This window comes from Pipistrellus hanaki (genome assembly GCF_964339955.1).
Source record: "Pipistrellus hanaki genome assembly, chromosome: 14".
Lineage (NCBI taxonomy): Eukaryota > Metazoa > Chordata > Mammalia > Chiroptera > Vespertilionidae > Pipistrellus > Pipistrellus hanaki.
In genome coordinates, this window is record NC_140516.1 from 3,099,014 (window position 1) to 3,115,387 (window position 16,374).

General features: G+C 39.5%; 1 protein-coding gene across 1 annotated transcript in view; it reads right to left on the bottom strand.

Moving 5' to 3' along the window:
* PTPN20 (protein tyrosine phosphatase non-receptor type 20) overlaps nucleotides 1–13,065 on the bottom strand; it is a gene marked incomplete at both ends in the record, with an annotated part of 42,708 nt that extends 29,643 nt beyond the window's left edge. The window contains 3 exons of the mRNA XM_084904383.1: nucleotides 8,074–8,164; nucleotides 10,932–11,080; nucleotides 12,927–13,065. Coding sequence (XP_084760509.1) covers nucleotides 8,074–8,164; nucleotides 10,932–11,080; nucleotides 12,927–13,065 — 379 coding nt within the window. The remainder of the gene's footprint in view (nucleotides 1–8,073; nucleotides 8,165–10,931; nucleotides 11,081–12,926) is intronic.
* Between the last annotated feature and the right edge of the window lie 3,309 nt (nucleotides 13,066–16,374).

The window sequence follows — 16,374 nt, forward strand, 5'->3', positions numbered from 1 at the left end:
ACTTTTTTCGCATGCAAGTCAGGTTTTGGCGTGGGCTGCGGAGCCTCATTTTTGTCCAACCATTGAGGCCGCCTTTTCAAATTAACATACAGCACCCATTCTTCATCTCCGGTAACAATTTGATCTAAAAATGGCAAACGGTTTTGACGAGAGAGGAGCGAACTGCAAATTGTGACTCTTTGATTACGGTTGTTGTCGGTCAACTCATGAGGAACCCATTTTCCAAACTTTTGGACTTTGCCAAGTGCACGCAATTGATTGGAAATTGTTTTTTGTGAACAATTTAAAGTTGTCTCAAGCTCTTGTTGGGTAATTTGAGGATTTTGCACCAAAAGAGCTTGAAGAGCTTCTTTATCAAAATTGGACACACGGCCTCGACCACTCTTGTCATCTAACGAAAAATTTCCCTCTCGAAATTTCTCAAACCAACGCTGGCATTTTCTGGCGCTAACTGCATCTTGACCAAGAGCACTACAGATGTTTTTTGCAGCCTCACTTGCTTTTCTTCCTAATTGGAACTCGTAAAGCATGCAGTGCCGAATATGCTCTTCATCCGCCATCTTCTTAGCCCTAGTTTTGCAACAAAAACCAAACCAAACACAAACCAAATCAAGCAAAACTTGTTAATTGCACTTCACACGTTCTGTAGATACCACGTGTTTGAAGGTTATGTCAATACAAGTCAACGCCAAGCAAGATTTTAAACGAATGTTTAAAAACGACATTAATTATTACTAGACCCGATAGATAGCAAGTACGGCGGCCGGCGAGGCGGCCGGCGAGATCACAAGCCTCCTATGTCACCGCACGTCATTGTGATGGAACGCAGTGGAGTGCAGTGCTGACAGCGCGGTGCGGGCCACATTGCAAGGCCTGGCGGGCCGGATTTGGCCCGCGGGCCTTGTGTTTGACATGTGTGGTCTAGGGGAATTTTCCTAGGACCTGTGTTATCAGCCACGTGTACCACTAATATTCTCTCTCTCCACTCCCACATCCTGTTTGCTCTGGAGAAATTCAGTAATGTCCTGGACACCTATTGTTTCTTTTCTATGAAGATAAATTAGAGGCATGCTTCCTACAAGGGTAAAATGGGTGTAGGCATTTATTAACTTCAAAATAGTTCTGAGACAGTCTCCAAAATTTCTTACTAATTTCTATCTTTTCTGGAATATTTTTTGAATGGAGTAACAATAAGCAAATCAAACCAAACAACGAAGACGTAAAACAACAATCAACAGACACTCTTATATACACTATTTATAAGCACGCATAACACGTAGGCAAGACCTAATAAATCAGTGTTCTTTTCATGGATCTTTCAGATGTTTACGTCCATACCTACAGCCAGAATGCAGCCCAGAGGGCTTCCAAGTGGGATCCCAGTGAATACCCACAAATAGCCTGTTGTTTACAGATCTTGTCATATTCTGTTCCCCATAGTATTTACTAGAGTCTAAAGTCATTTAGCTAAAATGTATCAGTTCCAAGGCATCATATGGTAATTTTCAGACAAAGCATTAAGGAGTCCTTTTGTAAAACAGACTGTTAACCCCATTTTCTCTAGTTGATTAGCTTTCCCACACTGGAGGCAGAGGATCACTGGCCTTAGGTATTACAGGTTTTACAGGCTCTACTTTGGGAGTAGGAAGGGGTGATGGTAAATCCTTCTGGCATTCTGTAGGCTTTTGATCCTCAATATGAAGTGAGAAATATACAGCTCAAACAAGAGCCCATATTTAACGATGACAAGGAAGTCAACCTTGGAATGTGGTCCATTATATACAGGCTAGGTTTGGGCAACAAGACTAATGCTTCCATGATAATGGGCAGTTATCATTGTCCTTGAGCTTGATTTCTCCTTAAATTCCCACCTACTTGTTCCCAGAGATAAAGTCTACAATAATGTGTTTGCCTTTTACTCAAATTCTTCCCCATTATAACCTGGCTGATTTCAGAAATGTCCCTGTCCACTTACAGTCATGACTCTAAGCTGGCACGGGCTTGTGCATTTGGCTGACTTCCACTTCCACTTCCAATTTGTTTTCACTCAGGCTAAACTTCTCAAGTCCCTGTTCCAGGCTCCACTTGCCGCGACCTGTGCAGCGGGGTCAGGATGACTTGCAGGAGGGCCAATGACACAATGCATACACTACATAAGAAATATGAATTTTGGAAGGCGTGGGGGGCCAGGAGGAAACCTCTTTCATTAAGAGGCTCACCAAGTCCAGTCCCATCTGTTTTTATTCACTTTGAATACACATTTGCTCTTTAGCAATGCATACTGGCAGATCAAAGGTAAAGTTTGGTATACAATGTAAAGATTCTCAGGTCAGGAAACTTGTCTTGAGCCATTGCAATCATAGCAGGGCAACTTGTGCTAGTATTCAGCCCTGCTGAATATCAAAGTCAATTGGCCTTCCAATGTCTCTTTTGCACTTTTGTGCCAATTGCTATTTGCTTTAGCCTCCAGCAGGTAATTAAAACAATTATGTGTAATCTGCACACAAAAAAAGTCTTTATTGCAGACATATGTTTCTATTTTTCTTAATAGACAGGAGTAGAACTGCTAAGTCATATGGTAGGTAGATGGTTAACTTTATAAGAAACTGTTAAACTCTTCTGTAGTGGGGGGTAATATATTATTTGAGTTTTAATTTGCATTTTCTTAATGATTACCCATGTTGAGCATCTTTTCACATATTTGTCACCTGTATACTTTCTTTGGTGAAGTGATAGCTCAAATAGTTTGCTCATTTATTATTGGGCTACTTGTCCTCTCATCAGGTGTAGGATTTTTTATGTATATAAATGCAAGCCCTTTGTCAAATGTTGAGAATGTGTTTTTCTTCAAGTCTGTTGCAAGCCCTTTAATTTTTATAACAGTGTGCTTTGAAGAGCCTTTTGTTTTCATTTGATGAAGTCCAATTTGTTTTCTTCTTTTACAGTGTAGAGTTTCTGTGCCCTTTTTAGAAAAATGTTGCCAAACCCAAGGACACTAAATTTTTCTGTTAGGTTTAGTTAAAAGTTTTATGGTTTTAACTCTTATCTTCAGGTCAATAATCTATTTTGAATTAATTTTTGTGAAAGGTAAGGTTCATAGTATCTTTTTTTTGGTATAAGAATATGCAATTGTCCAGAACTATTTATTGAAAGACACTGGCTCCCTCCTCCTCATGTGACTGTAGAAAAGCATTTAATGAGATATGTTAATGACTCTGAAAAGTGGAATAATCATAGAAATCTATGTCACCATCATTATTAGTCAGTCCTCAGTAGGCCAGGAGTCATAGAACCTGACATGTGGTAAGCCCCCACTCTTTTGTTAGCCTTTAAAATATATTTTGGTAATTTTCAGACAAAGCATTCCCTCATCCGTAAAACAAGAATAGCAATATCTGTTTTACTTTAGAGGCGTTTTACACAGATTATGCATTTTTAAAGTGCTTCATAACTTGTAAAGTGCTATACAAATGCAATATATTGTCTTTACACCTGAAGATCCCTGGACAACATGATGAGGCCCATTCTCACTTTTCAGGAACATAAGTGACTGCAAACTGAAGGTGTGCAATAAAATGCTAATAGTCAAGGGTAGAAATTATGACTGCCTTCTGAACATTAACATTCTCAAAACATTAGAAACCCTTTTACTGTAGGTTACAAATGTAATGGAAGTGGAAAAACAGCAATAATTATTTAGAACACAGGAATTTAAAATATTAGATTGAAAATCAGAGCAATTTTTTTGTGAAAATAACTTATCAAGAGTAGTTTGAACAGTGTTTGCCTCTTCTTTTTGTCACATGACTAAAAGCAGACTGAGCATTCCTACCCCACTGCGTCCCAGGCAGATCACATTCCGCTTCATCCTTTGCACTTACGCTGCTGTGGAGCAGCACCAAGAGCTTCTTAATGTGAAGCTGTTTGCCAGCATCACTTCCCTAGGCCACACCCATCCTTTCTGTCACACTCTATTCATTTATGCCAATGAACTCCTCTAGACCAGTTCTCTGGCTTCATATCTGGGCTGTCTTCAGTGGTGGCCATGTCAACCTTTTCCTGGTCAGCCATTTCTTCTGTAACTATTTCCGTTCTATTAGAATTTTACTGCCAGCAATACCAGTTTTCCTTTTTCTGCCTCAGTGTCATCTTTGTTGGCCAATGTCATATTTGATTATCCATATCCAGTAAAATGCTATGTCAGTTTATCATTGAAAGATGAGAAGGCAACACAACCACATACTTTGCTGTCTATGCGTGAGCTGAGTAACCAGCACACAGTGACCAAATGCTGACATATCTAAAAGAAGTGACATGAGTCCTGGTCTGATGGCTCAGTTGGTTGCAGTACCATCCCATTCACCAAAAGGTTGTGGGTTTGATTCCCCATCAGGGCACATACCTAAGATTTCAGATTGGAACCCAGTCGCGGCATGTATGGGAGGCCACCAATCAATGTCTCTCTCTAACACTGATGTTTCTCTCTCTCTCTTTCTCCACCTGCCTCTCATTCTAAAAATCAATAAAAAGCATTTTATTATAAAAGAAGTGACATGATTGGTCACTAATCAGTATGTGCATCAGTATTCACATAGTGATCTGTGGACAGGAGAGATAGAAGGGAAGTTTACACCTTAGGCCAGTGTTTCCCAAACTTCTCTCATGATGAGAATCACCTGGTGGAGTTGTTAAAATACAGATTCCTGAATCCCATCTAAGAAGTGCTAAACTAGAATTTTTGGGAACATATAGGTAAAATTGAATACTTAACTTAGTGCTAAAATTGTATACTTAACTTAGTGCTCTGTCTTAGAGCAATAGTTAAGTATACAATTTTACCTATATGTTTCCAAAAATTCTGGTTTAGCACTTCTTAGTTGGGATTCAGGAATCTATATTTTAACAACTCCACCAGGTGATTCTCATCATGAGAGAAGTTTGGGAAACACTGCCTTAGGCAATGACTCATAGTTAATATAGCAACACTATTGAAATGTGAATCATGCTTTTGAGGGGTGGTTGTTATCTAATGAAACAGTAACTGAAATGTGTACATCTTAGAGCCATGCAGAGTGAGAACCATCTTCACTTGCAGTGTCTCAGGATGCGTAAGTTCCCCATTTAGCATTCTCAGCATTTGAAGAGAAAGAAAAATGTTATTTCATTGGCTTTCTTCATGTAACTCTTGATGGACCTTTTCTATTACTTCCAAGAAAGTATGGTTAAGAAATCAAAGAAGCTTTCTATGACTGTCACTGTTAGGTCTGATCAAATAATTGAATCGATATCCCCTGGAAACTGACCTTTAGGCCACTTCATAAGGGACATTCCCTTTTGCTTAGATCACATTCCACTTCACTAAGACCTTATACTTCCCCTCCAGGTCTTCTATGATCCAGGCCCGCCCAAAGAATGCTCTGCCCAGAAAAAGCCCACCTAGAGTTCTTTAAAACCTCTGACTTCCCAGCCCTGGAGCTGGCACCATTTGGGGGCTTAGCCCATCTGGTTTTCATACAGTCATAATTCTTTACCTCTTTTGGCCTCGTGAGCTCCTCCTTCGGCGACCCTAACTGTCACTTAAGTGAGCTTATTTTAAATTAAGTTACACTGTGGTAAGAGACAGACAAATTAGTGGACTTCAAAATAGAACTTGATTGAATAACACCTGAATTTATTTTCAGAGAAAGTAAAGAACTTGTACATGATTTTTCTTAGTTTTAATCATTTAACTTTACTGTTTCATATCTGTGCATCTCTCTAGTTGTCACTCTTCTTGTACCCAGAATAAAAGTTCAGTCAGATCAAATGTTAAATATACTCCTATCCCATGATAAGTTTCTGCTGCGATCCAGAAGCTCATTTAGGCTTGCAGGCACTCCGTCTCCTTGGGGTTAATGGCATGTAAAGGGTAGAAATTATAACACTGGACCTCTCACTTCTCAGAATAATACCAATTTATTGACATTATCTCTTAACTGTCTAATAATGGTTTATCATCCTGATTTTAGAAATATTCATCAATGCACTCTGCACTCTTCTTATAAAAAATACAATAAGTTATTTTTACTAACTTGGGAAGGTATTTATTACTTTTATAATCATAAAGTTATTTTAAATTTGAATGAACCAACAAATGAACAAATTAATGAATAAATCTAAATAAACATGAAGATATTTACTCAAGGATGGCAGATGATGTGTTCTACTCTGATTTTTATAATAACCACCTAAGGCCTAGTGAGAGAAACAAGAACATAAATGTGGGGACCTGATGTAGCAGGGATCTCCCTTTTCCATGTCCCGCACGGAAAGAGAGATGAACGAACGGGTTCTAAGTGGAGGTGGCCAGGGATTGAGAAATATTAGAAATAAAGAGAGAAGACATAGAGATAGATTTTAAGCTGGGAGCTGGGAGGGCCGCTGACCTCCTCTGCTGGAGAGACAGACTGACCACCTCCTGAGCCATGCAGCACATCTATTTATGCTCCAATCCAACAAGGGGGTTTCACAGGAAAACAAGGAGCCTGGGAGGGCCCAGGTCCCACCCACTCCTTCCTCCTGGACAAACACAAGCCAGGAACTAAGAACATCTCCGCACTCCCAGGGCGGGAGTGCAAATGACATGACTCAGCCAATATCTCAGGCCCAGTTAGCAGCAATCTAAAGAATATTCAGGTGTCTTTCCATTTGGCCCTCTACACATAAATAGATAATTAAATCATAGATTGTTAAGTGGGGAAGGGTGTCACAAGCTAGTAGATACTTTTAGAAAATACGAAACATAGCTTTGAGGAAAATAAGGAATGTCTGGTCAGGCTAGCTCTGAAAGACTACAGGAATTACCTCAGCAAAGAAAGATGGATGGTTCCTACAAGAACCGCAGGTGCAAAAGTCTGGAGACAAGAGAAGGAAAATGATGAATTCTAGAAAATAAAAGAAGTTCCATGCTAAAGAACTTTGCCATTACAGGAACAGAGAGGCCAAGAGGTCTTAAAAAGAGAGTGCCCTGTTCTGATTTGCATTTCAGGAAAACCATTTCTAGAGTTATGGTTTGATTAGAGAGAGTGGGGGCAGTGCAGAGAAGGCCAGCTGGGATGCAACAGACTCACTGGAAGCCAGCAGCCCTAGGAATCCAGAGATGGGAGAGGATTCTAGAGGTATTAACCAGGTAGAATCAAGAGAGTTGTGACTACTTTTGTATATTGCAGGTGACTTGAAATTTCCTGTCTGACAACTTGGTGGTTGCATTAAATATGATATATAATAAAGGAAGATTAAATTGAAAGGAAATATGGTAATTTAAACATATTGACTTTGAAAGGAATGTAAGGAATAGAATGAGCTTGCCTGTGTGTTTTTCTGCTCTTTGCATGGCCTGAGACAGATAAATCCTATGAGGAACCAGCCGGTGGGGAGGGATGTGGCACTATATTCACTCAGCACAGGGAAACAAGGCGTAGGGACCTTTGGAGACAAACAAAGGGCAGCCTCCTATTGGCAAGTTTATTTTCCAGGATTAAGGCTATAAATAGCCCCATTTATTTGTGTGTCTGAACAAAATGACTAGGGAGCCTGGTCAAAGCTTCTTGTACCGCCGAAACCGGTTTGGCTCAGTGGATAGAGCATCAGTCTGTGGACTGAAAGGTCCCAGGTTCGATTCCGGTCAAGAGCATGTACATTGGTTGCGGGCACATCCCCAGTAGGGAGTGTGCAGGAGGCAGCTGGTTGATGCTTCTCTCTCATCGATGTTTTTAGCTATGTACCAAAAGCTACAGATATCTTAAACTATTAAATTGTTTTAAATGATTCATGGCCTAAAAGTAACAATAAAGGCATAAGGACAGGTTGAAGGACTTCTGTGAATAACCCTATGGCTGAGGCTGGAAGAAGTACCTGGGTTGAAAGACTTGAACTTTACCATGTTCTTGCATATCCAAAAAATATGCCCAGGCCACTGACTACTACTCACTCCTTGTTATTGTCACCGACCAAATTGCCTAAAAGCCATACAACCCACTTTTTATCTTTTCCCAAATGTAAACAGGAAAATAATCAAAAGCATTTTTAGCTCACATGGAAGGATGTCTCGATATCTGTTTTTGTCCCTGTTGCCTGGTTCATTCCCACAGTTGGACTGATAACGCAGATCCTTACTGTCCAAAGCCTTTGGAGGTAAGAAGTATAAGTCACGTATTTACTATAACAAAAGACATCTGCCTTTGTCTGTTGTTCATGATCCTTAACACTTTATATGACATGACCTGATATTAAATATGTTTTATGAGTAATGGAGATATTGAACCCTCTTTAAAAAGTACTATAGGAAATATCTCAAACTTCAGATGTCAATAGACAAATGGCTTTATAAGGAAATGTTAAAATCTAAGAGATTCTTCTTTTGCTAGAACTTCAATACCTTTCAATTTTCCTTAAAAGAAAAGATATAGAATAATCACTTCTTAGGACCTACCCAAAATCTATCATTTTATAGACAAAAATGACAGCAACAAAAATATATAAACATATAAATTAAAAGTATAGTCTCACAAGTTACTACTTGCCCTGCAAAGAAATTATAGCTGGGACACTAATTAGAGAATTCTTCCTATCAAAATAATGTATTTACCAAGTATAAATCTAACAAACATTTATTGTATATTTAGAATGTATTTGCACTGTTCTAAACTTTAAGAATACAAAATGAATCTGAGTGTGAATATGGCTTCATCCTACGTTAGTTACAGGAGAAGTTGACATGATGAACATGTGAACGTGCACAAAGACACCAGTATGATTGATAGCACTAGACATTACCTGAAGGTATGGGGTTGGTGGAGAATGTATTGCATGAAACCACTGGGCTCTACCTGAAGGTATGAAGTTGGAGGACAGACATGTGAACAAGTATTACAAAGACACCAATATGACTGACAGCATTAGACTTTATCTGAAGATATGGGGTTAGAAGGGTGCACATGTGAACATGTATATCAACATGAATGACAGCACTGAATGTATGGGAAGGAAAGCTCTAGAAAGTAATTAATACTTAAACTGAGCCTTCCTGAGTCATTGAAAGTTACTCACGTGAAAGTCTGTGTGTGTGTGTGTGTGTGGAAGAAAAGAACAGAGGTGAGTTGCTATCCTTCCAGATAGAGGACAAGAATAAAGGCATTGAGATATATATGTCCTCTCAGGGAAATAGTGGGTAGTACCCAACAAGAGCACAGGGCACATGATGTAGCCCAATGGGAAACTGAAACTACCTGGAAGGCCTTGTTTCATATACAAAAGAAATCAAGATACAGCTAGTCCTGTTCTATTAGAATATTGGTAGATAAAATCTATACTTTTAAAAGCTTTTCAGTAACTCCTGGGTGGCCAACTTGGTACCACCAGTCCTTAAATAGGTGTTGGCAACTCCTGAGGTGCAGTGAAGGTGTTAAGTAGTAAGATAATATAATCAGATTATGCTTTTAATCTTTTTGAAAACTCATTTTAAATTTAACTTAGAAAAAAATCTGTAAAAAGAACCAGAGCAATTTTAAAAAGTAGGAGTAATAAGGAAAGACTAGTCTTAACAGATGGTAAAAATACTATCCAGTCATGGTAATTAAAGGAGTGGAGAACTTATGGATATGGACAAAGGTGGGGTGACTGCAGGGGTTAGAGTGGAGCTGGAAGAGGGCATAGAGAAGATACATAGTGATGAAAAAAATAAAAATAAATAAACAAAAGAGTTTGATACCAGTATATTAATAGACAGATCACTGGAAAAAGTTGAAGAATAAATTAAAGTGCATGCGGGGCTTTAGTATATGCTAAAGGTGGCATTTTATATCACTGAAGAGAAGTTTTCACATAATATTGAGATACCTGGATAGCTACATAATGCTAGGTGCCTACAAAATATCTTCTAATAAATTAAATTCTAGCTGGGTCGAAGATTTATATTTGAAAACTCATCAAATTATTAGAAAAAATCATGAAATATTTATTATGATCCTAGAGTGGAAGGAGAAATTTTTAAAGACACAGAAATCCCTGAAGTCCATAAAGAAAAGCTTGCCATATTTGACTACTGAAAACACCTGTATTTTCTTAGTCAATGTGTGTAACATAACAACAAAGTGGAAAATTTACCATCTATCACACATACAAAAGGAATCATTTCTTCATAATTGGAAAACTTATTAATGGACTAGAGGCCTGGTGCATGAAATTAATGCACGGGGGCCGGGGGTAATCCCTCAGCCCAGCCTGCACCCTCTAGAATCTGGGACCCCCCCAGTGGGATCGGGCCTAAACAAACATTTGGACATCCCTCTCACAATCCAGGTCTGCTGGCTCCCAACTGCTCACTTGCCTGACTGCTTGATTGCCCCTAACCACTTCTGCCTTCCAGACTGATCACCCCTTAACCACTCCCTTACCAGCCTGATTGCCCCTAACTCCCCTTTCCTACCTGCCTGGTCACCCCCAACTGCCCTCCCCTGCTTCAAGTGGTTACTTATCTGAACAAAGGGAAGGGACCAGGCCTGAAAGAATGAGCTGGAGCTATATGTGCTGATATTATATTTGGAAATTATATATTTCATGGAAAATTACTTTTAAAGGAAAAGAAGGATGAATAGTTAAGTAAAGTACAAGCTAACAACTTTTTCTGGAAGTCTGTATGAGAAACTTAGCTAGTGGAAAGAGGGTCTAAGAAATAAAGGGAGAACAAGGAGACTTTATTCATTTCATAAGCTTTTATGCTGTTTGGCTTTTTACCTTGTACCCCATGTGACTTCAAAAATAAATTTAATATTTAGACAAAAACAATGTACTCAGTCTTTCTAAAAAAAGAAAAAGAAAGAAAAAACAACAACCCTGGTAGTGATGTGGAAAATAAATCACATATAGACTTTTGTTAAGACAAAAATATTTACCATATACTCCTGGATTATTTCATTATCTTCTACCTTTCTCTGTAGTACTTGAAAATAATTCTTGATTTCTGTTTGTTCGCGAAAACTGAATCTTAATGGCCGAATCTGAGCCAACTGAACTAAATCCTTTTCAGAAATAAGCTGTATACCTAAGGGAGAGAGAAATTCACACCTGTAACTTACTTGTATGTATATGAAAGGAGATTTTATTGTTGTTTTCTCTTAAGTAAATACACAGCCACTTAAGGATAATGGAAGTTTATATTTTCAGAGGTCTATTTAAAAGGAAGTATCCTTGTTTTGGAAAAATGATGACTATATACTTTGAAATTACACCAAACCCACTGCTCTTGGAGAAAACTGTAAGCTCAATAAATGTAACAGAAGGCAAAGAGGTTCACAGGTGGAGGCCAGCCCTAGGGAGCCCCAGCAGGACAGCCACAGATCTGGCCCCAGCTCTGAGCTGGAGGAGCTAACCCATTTACACAGACTGGCCCCTCCCATGCACACACAGGTCTAGCAGATGCAGACACAAACACTGAACAGAGTAGTAGCTACAGAGTGGTAGGCCAACCCAGGTACACACAAGGTCTGAGAGTGATCTGCATATGAAACCCATCTAAGAAGACCCAGAACCAAAACAACCAGCTTCTTCTCTTGTGCTGTTTGGCTCTTGTTGTGGTGGGTTCACATCACACCAGAGCTAGACCCAACTGGCCACACAAGCAGCACATGAAAGGGGATCCCGACAGGCTCCAGACCCTCTGGGAACCACCCACCTCCGGGGGCAGCATGTGTGCAGTGTCTCACAACTGGTGCTCAAGGTTTGCCTCTATGGACATCAGGAGGAGGGTTAACAATTGTGTCACTGAGCCCAACAGAACGTGAACGTTGTAGTACTTTTATCCATAATTGCCAAAACCTGAAATCAACCCAAATGTCCTTCCACTGGTGAATGGATAATAAAACTGGTGTAGTCACAGAGTGGAATGTTACTCAGCAGAGAAAAAAAGTAAATTCTGATAAATGCAAAGACATGGATGAATATCAACAATACTATGCAAAGTGAAAGAAAGTAGACTCAAAAGGCAACATATATGTATGCTTCCAGTTACATGACTCTGAAAGAAACCAGAGGAAACAGAAGGAAAGTATTGCTGGCTGCGGTGCTGGTGGCCGGCTGCGGAAGAGCAGAGACCATGGCAAGAGCAGCCTCTGCCTGGGGTGTGGCAGACCTCTGTCCGACCTCAGAGAACGGTGTGCTGAAAGGCTGGGTTTCGCTCTATGTCAATGAATTTTCAACATTTTAAAACTATTTTCTTATCAACTATTTTTGTGAGACTTGTGTTTTAGTAATTGCAGTGTGATAATGCCTTAATTAGATTTGACATTTTTAAAATAAAAAGTCATTAGAGAAGTAATTTGACACTTGATGGGAGGTTGAAATGAGTGATCTCTAAACTCCTCTCAAACTCCAAAGTATGCATGTGGCCCTCTAATTCACACCCAAAAGTTTTATATATGGATAATGAATATATCATTCATGGTTTTATGTAGGTTTATATCACATATACATATACATATACATGCATATATATATATATACACATATACATGCATATGTGTGTGTGTGTGTGTGTGTGTAATCCAAAATTATTATTTTATTTACAAAGCACATACTATGCAACAACGAATTAACATTAGGAGAATGAGGAAGGTCATATTCAAGTCTATACAAATCTATAATTCCTAGTTTAAGAAAATATAAAATAGCTCATTTTAATGTCATGTTTTATATATTAAAATATTTAAAGAAAGGATGGAAATTCACCCTTATGAATGTGGAGTGTGCAGCAAGAAAATCTCCAAAAATATGTTTTCCCATTTTAAAAAGTCTGCCTAGCTCTCTCCTGCATCTGTGCTAGAAAAGCTTCGTGCTCGGCAGCTCTGAACCAGCCTGCTCAAGGCCCTTGAGCAGAGCGGGAGCAGTCGTACCGCGCACGGACGGGGAGACGGGCTGCGACGGCCCTGCATGCTCCTCCTCGCCCATCCACTTGTCTCTGCGGTAGGCGTCATCGGCTGTCCACACCGTGGGTTCACTCTCACTAGAAAATAAATGTACATACTTGTTCATGGGACCACAGAACTTGGGCATTTAAAAACCTCTTATAATCAACAGTCATTATTAATTGACATTCACCGGCATTTCTTTTCCACCACCTACTTCCATTGTCAGCACTGTGAGCTGGCCCACTTCCCAAGAGATAATTCTGAAATCCCAGTGTCTGATCACAAACCCCATTTCCTCCAACTTTTACCTGTAAACCAGCCGCCTTGGACCTATCCACCTTCCACCTTCTCTCCTCCTTTACCTAGGCTGTGAGAGAGCAATATGAGGCTCACTCAGTGTTCTCATATCAAGAGAGAGCCCTTTGGAAAACACTGGTATATCACTGGTTTTCTCTACCATCCCTCCACTGCCGCTAACCCTGAACTACCAGCCGCATGTAGTTCCTATCCTAACGCTCTGCTGAAGTAAAAATGCAGCTACTTCTAGAAAATGCAGGCCAGAAACCAGAACTCTTTCAACTTACTTTTAAAATGTGTACTGCCCTGATCAGTTTGGCTCAGTGGATAGAGCATCAGCCTGCGGACTAAAGGGTCCCAGGTTCGATTCTGGTCAAGGGCATGTACCTTGGTTGCTGGCGCATCCCCAGTGGTGGGGGGGTGGGGGGGTGTGCAGGAGGCAGCTGATCTATGTTTCTCTCTCATCAATCTATCCCTCTCCCTTTCTCTCTGTAAAAAAACCAATAAAATATATATTAAAAAATGTGTACTTAGATGCATTAACATTCTTCATTACTCCTTACTTTCTTCCTGTTCAAAATTCATCCTTCCACATTCTCAACTACAATGCCTTTGTCTCTTGAGACATTTTTTCTAAAATTCCATATATACATATGTTTTATATATATAAAGTCTCCCCCTACCTACACATTCTTTAATATTATAAGGATACTTGATTCACCCTCATTGTAAAAATAGAAAACCCTTCAAACTTTCTATCTAAATCTAACTCCTGCTCTATTTCTAAGAAACTTTTCAAATACAAATCCACACTTTTTGCTTTCCAACTTCTCACTGTGACTCAGTTTCTTCTCTTGTGCTATCTGCTTGGCTCTTGCTGTACTTTCACTTTTATCCCACTTAACAGAAGCCTCCTATTATTTGACTTATCGGTCTAATCTTTCATGTCTAGAAAAAAATTCCCACTAAAACTCAAATTTTATTATACCTATCTACCAACTTCAGAATAAACGAAGGCTCCTTCCTGAACACATAACTTTAGCATGTTGGCAATGTGGTCCCTGTCTCCTCTTTTTTTTTTTTTTAATTAAGTTATTTATTTTTTTATTCTTTATTGTTGTAAGTATTACATGTGTCCCTGTTTTCCCCCATTGACCTCTCCCAGCCTGCCCATACTCCCTAGCCCAGCCTCCATCCCCCTACTGTCTATGTCCATTGGTTATGCATATATGCATACATGTTTATTAGTTGATGTCTTCCCAATCACCCACCCTCCCCTCTGAGGCATTCCCTCTGAGGTTTAACAGTCTGTCAATGCTTCTATGTCTCTGGACCTATTTATGTTTATCAGTTTACATTTTTCATTACTGTATATCCCACACTAGAGGCCTGATTGTACACTAGTGGAGTCACTCAACCAGGCCTGTGGGATTGGTCTGAAATTGGCTCTTCAACATCCCCCAAGGGGTCCCAGATTGTGAGCGTGTACAGACCAGGCCGAGGAACCCAACTGGTGCACAATCTGGGCTGGGGAGGGATGTAAGAGGTTGATCAGCCTGGGAGGGATTGTGGGAGGGCTTCAGGGTGTGTCTGACCCATCTCTTTCAGTCCTGATCAGCCAGACCCCGGCAGTAAGCTAACCTACAGGTTGAAGCATCTGCCCCCTGGTGGTCAGTGCACGTCATAGTGAGTGGTTGAGCAGCCTTAGCATATCATTAGCACAATACGCTTTGATTGGTTGAATGGAGGACTAGATTACCAGACACTTAGCATATTAGGCCTTTATTAGAGGATACTAGTGAGATCATGTGGTATTTACCTTTCTCTAGCTGGCTTTTTCACTTAGCATAATGCTCTCCAGTTCCATCCATGCTGTTGCAAATGGTAAAAGTTCCTTCTTTTTTATAGTGGCGTATTCCATGTACCACTGTTTTTTAATCCACTCATCTGCTGATAGGCACTTAGGCTGTTTCCAAATCCTAGCTATTGTAAATTGTGCTGCTATGAACATAGGGGTGCATATATTCTTTCTGATTGGTGTTTCTGATTTCTTGGGATATATTCCTAGAAGTGGGCTCACTGGGTCAAATGCGAGTTCCTTTTTAAATATTTTAAGGAAACTCCATACTGTTTTCCACAGTGGCTGTGCCAGTCTGCATTCCCATCAACAGTGCACAAGTGTTCCCTTTTCTCCACATCTTTAGGAACACTTGTCATTTGTTGATTTGTTGGTGATAGCCATTCTAACAGATATGAGGTGGCACCTCACTGTTGTTTTGATTTGCATCTCTTGGATCATTAGTGACTTTGAGCATGTTTTCATAAGTCTCTTAGACTTCTGTATGTCTACTTTCAAAAAGTATCCTTTGCCTCTTTTTTTATTGGATTTGTTTATCATCCTTTTGTTAAATTGTATGAGTTCCCTATAAATTTTGAATATTAACCCCTTATTAGATGATCACTGGCAAATATGTTCTCCCATGCAGTGGGTTTTCTTGTTTTGTTGATGGTTTCTTTTGCTGTAGAGAAGCTTTTCATTTTGATGTAGTCCAATTTGTTTATTTTCTTCATTTCCATTGTCCTAGGACAGTGGTCAGCGAACTGCGGCCCTCGAGCCACATGCAGTTTGCCACTATGTTGACTAATGAGTTTGCTAACCACTGTCCTAGGAGCTGTTTTGGTAAACATATTGCTACCAGAGATGCCTGACATTTTGCTGCCTATGGATTCTTCTGAGAGTTTTATGGTTACATGTCTTAGATTTAAAACTTTTATCCATTTTGAGTTTATTTTTGTGTATGGTGTAAGTTGGTGGTCCAGTTTCTTTCTTTCTGTTTTTTCTTTTTTTTTTCTTTTCTTTCTTTCTACCTTTTTATTTTTATTATTATTATTATTATTATTATTTTTATTTTTATTGAAGAGACAGTCTTTCCTCTATTGTATGCTCTTGTCAAATATGAATTGAGCATATTGGGTTGATTTCCTGGTTCTCTGTTCTGTTCCATTGGTCCATATGCCTGTTCTCCTGATAGTATCAGGCTGTTTTGAGTACAGTAGCTCTGTAGTACAACTTGATATCTGGTATTGCAATCCTTCAACTTTATTCTTTTCTCTCAAGATTACTACAGCTTTTGGG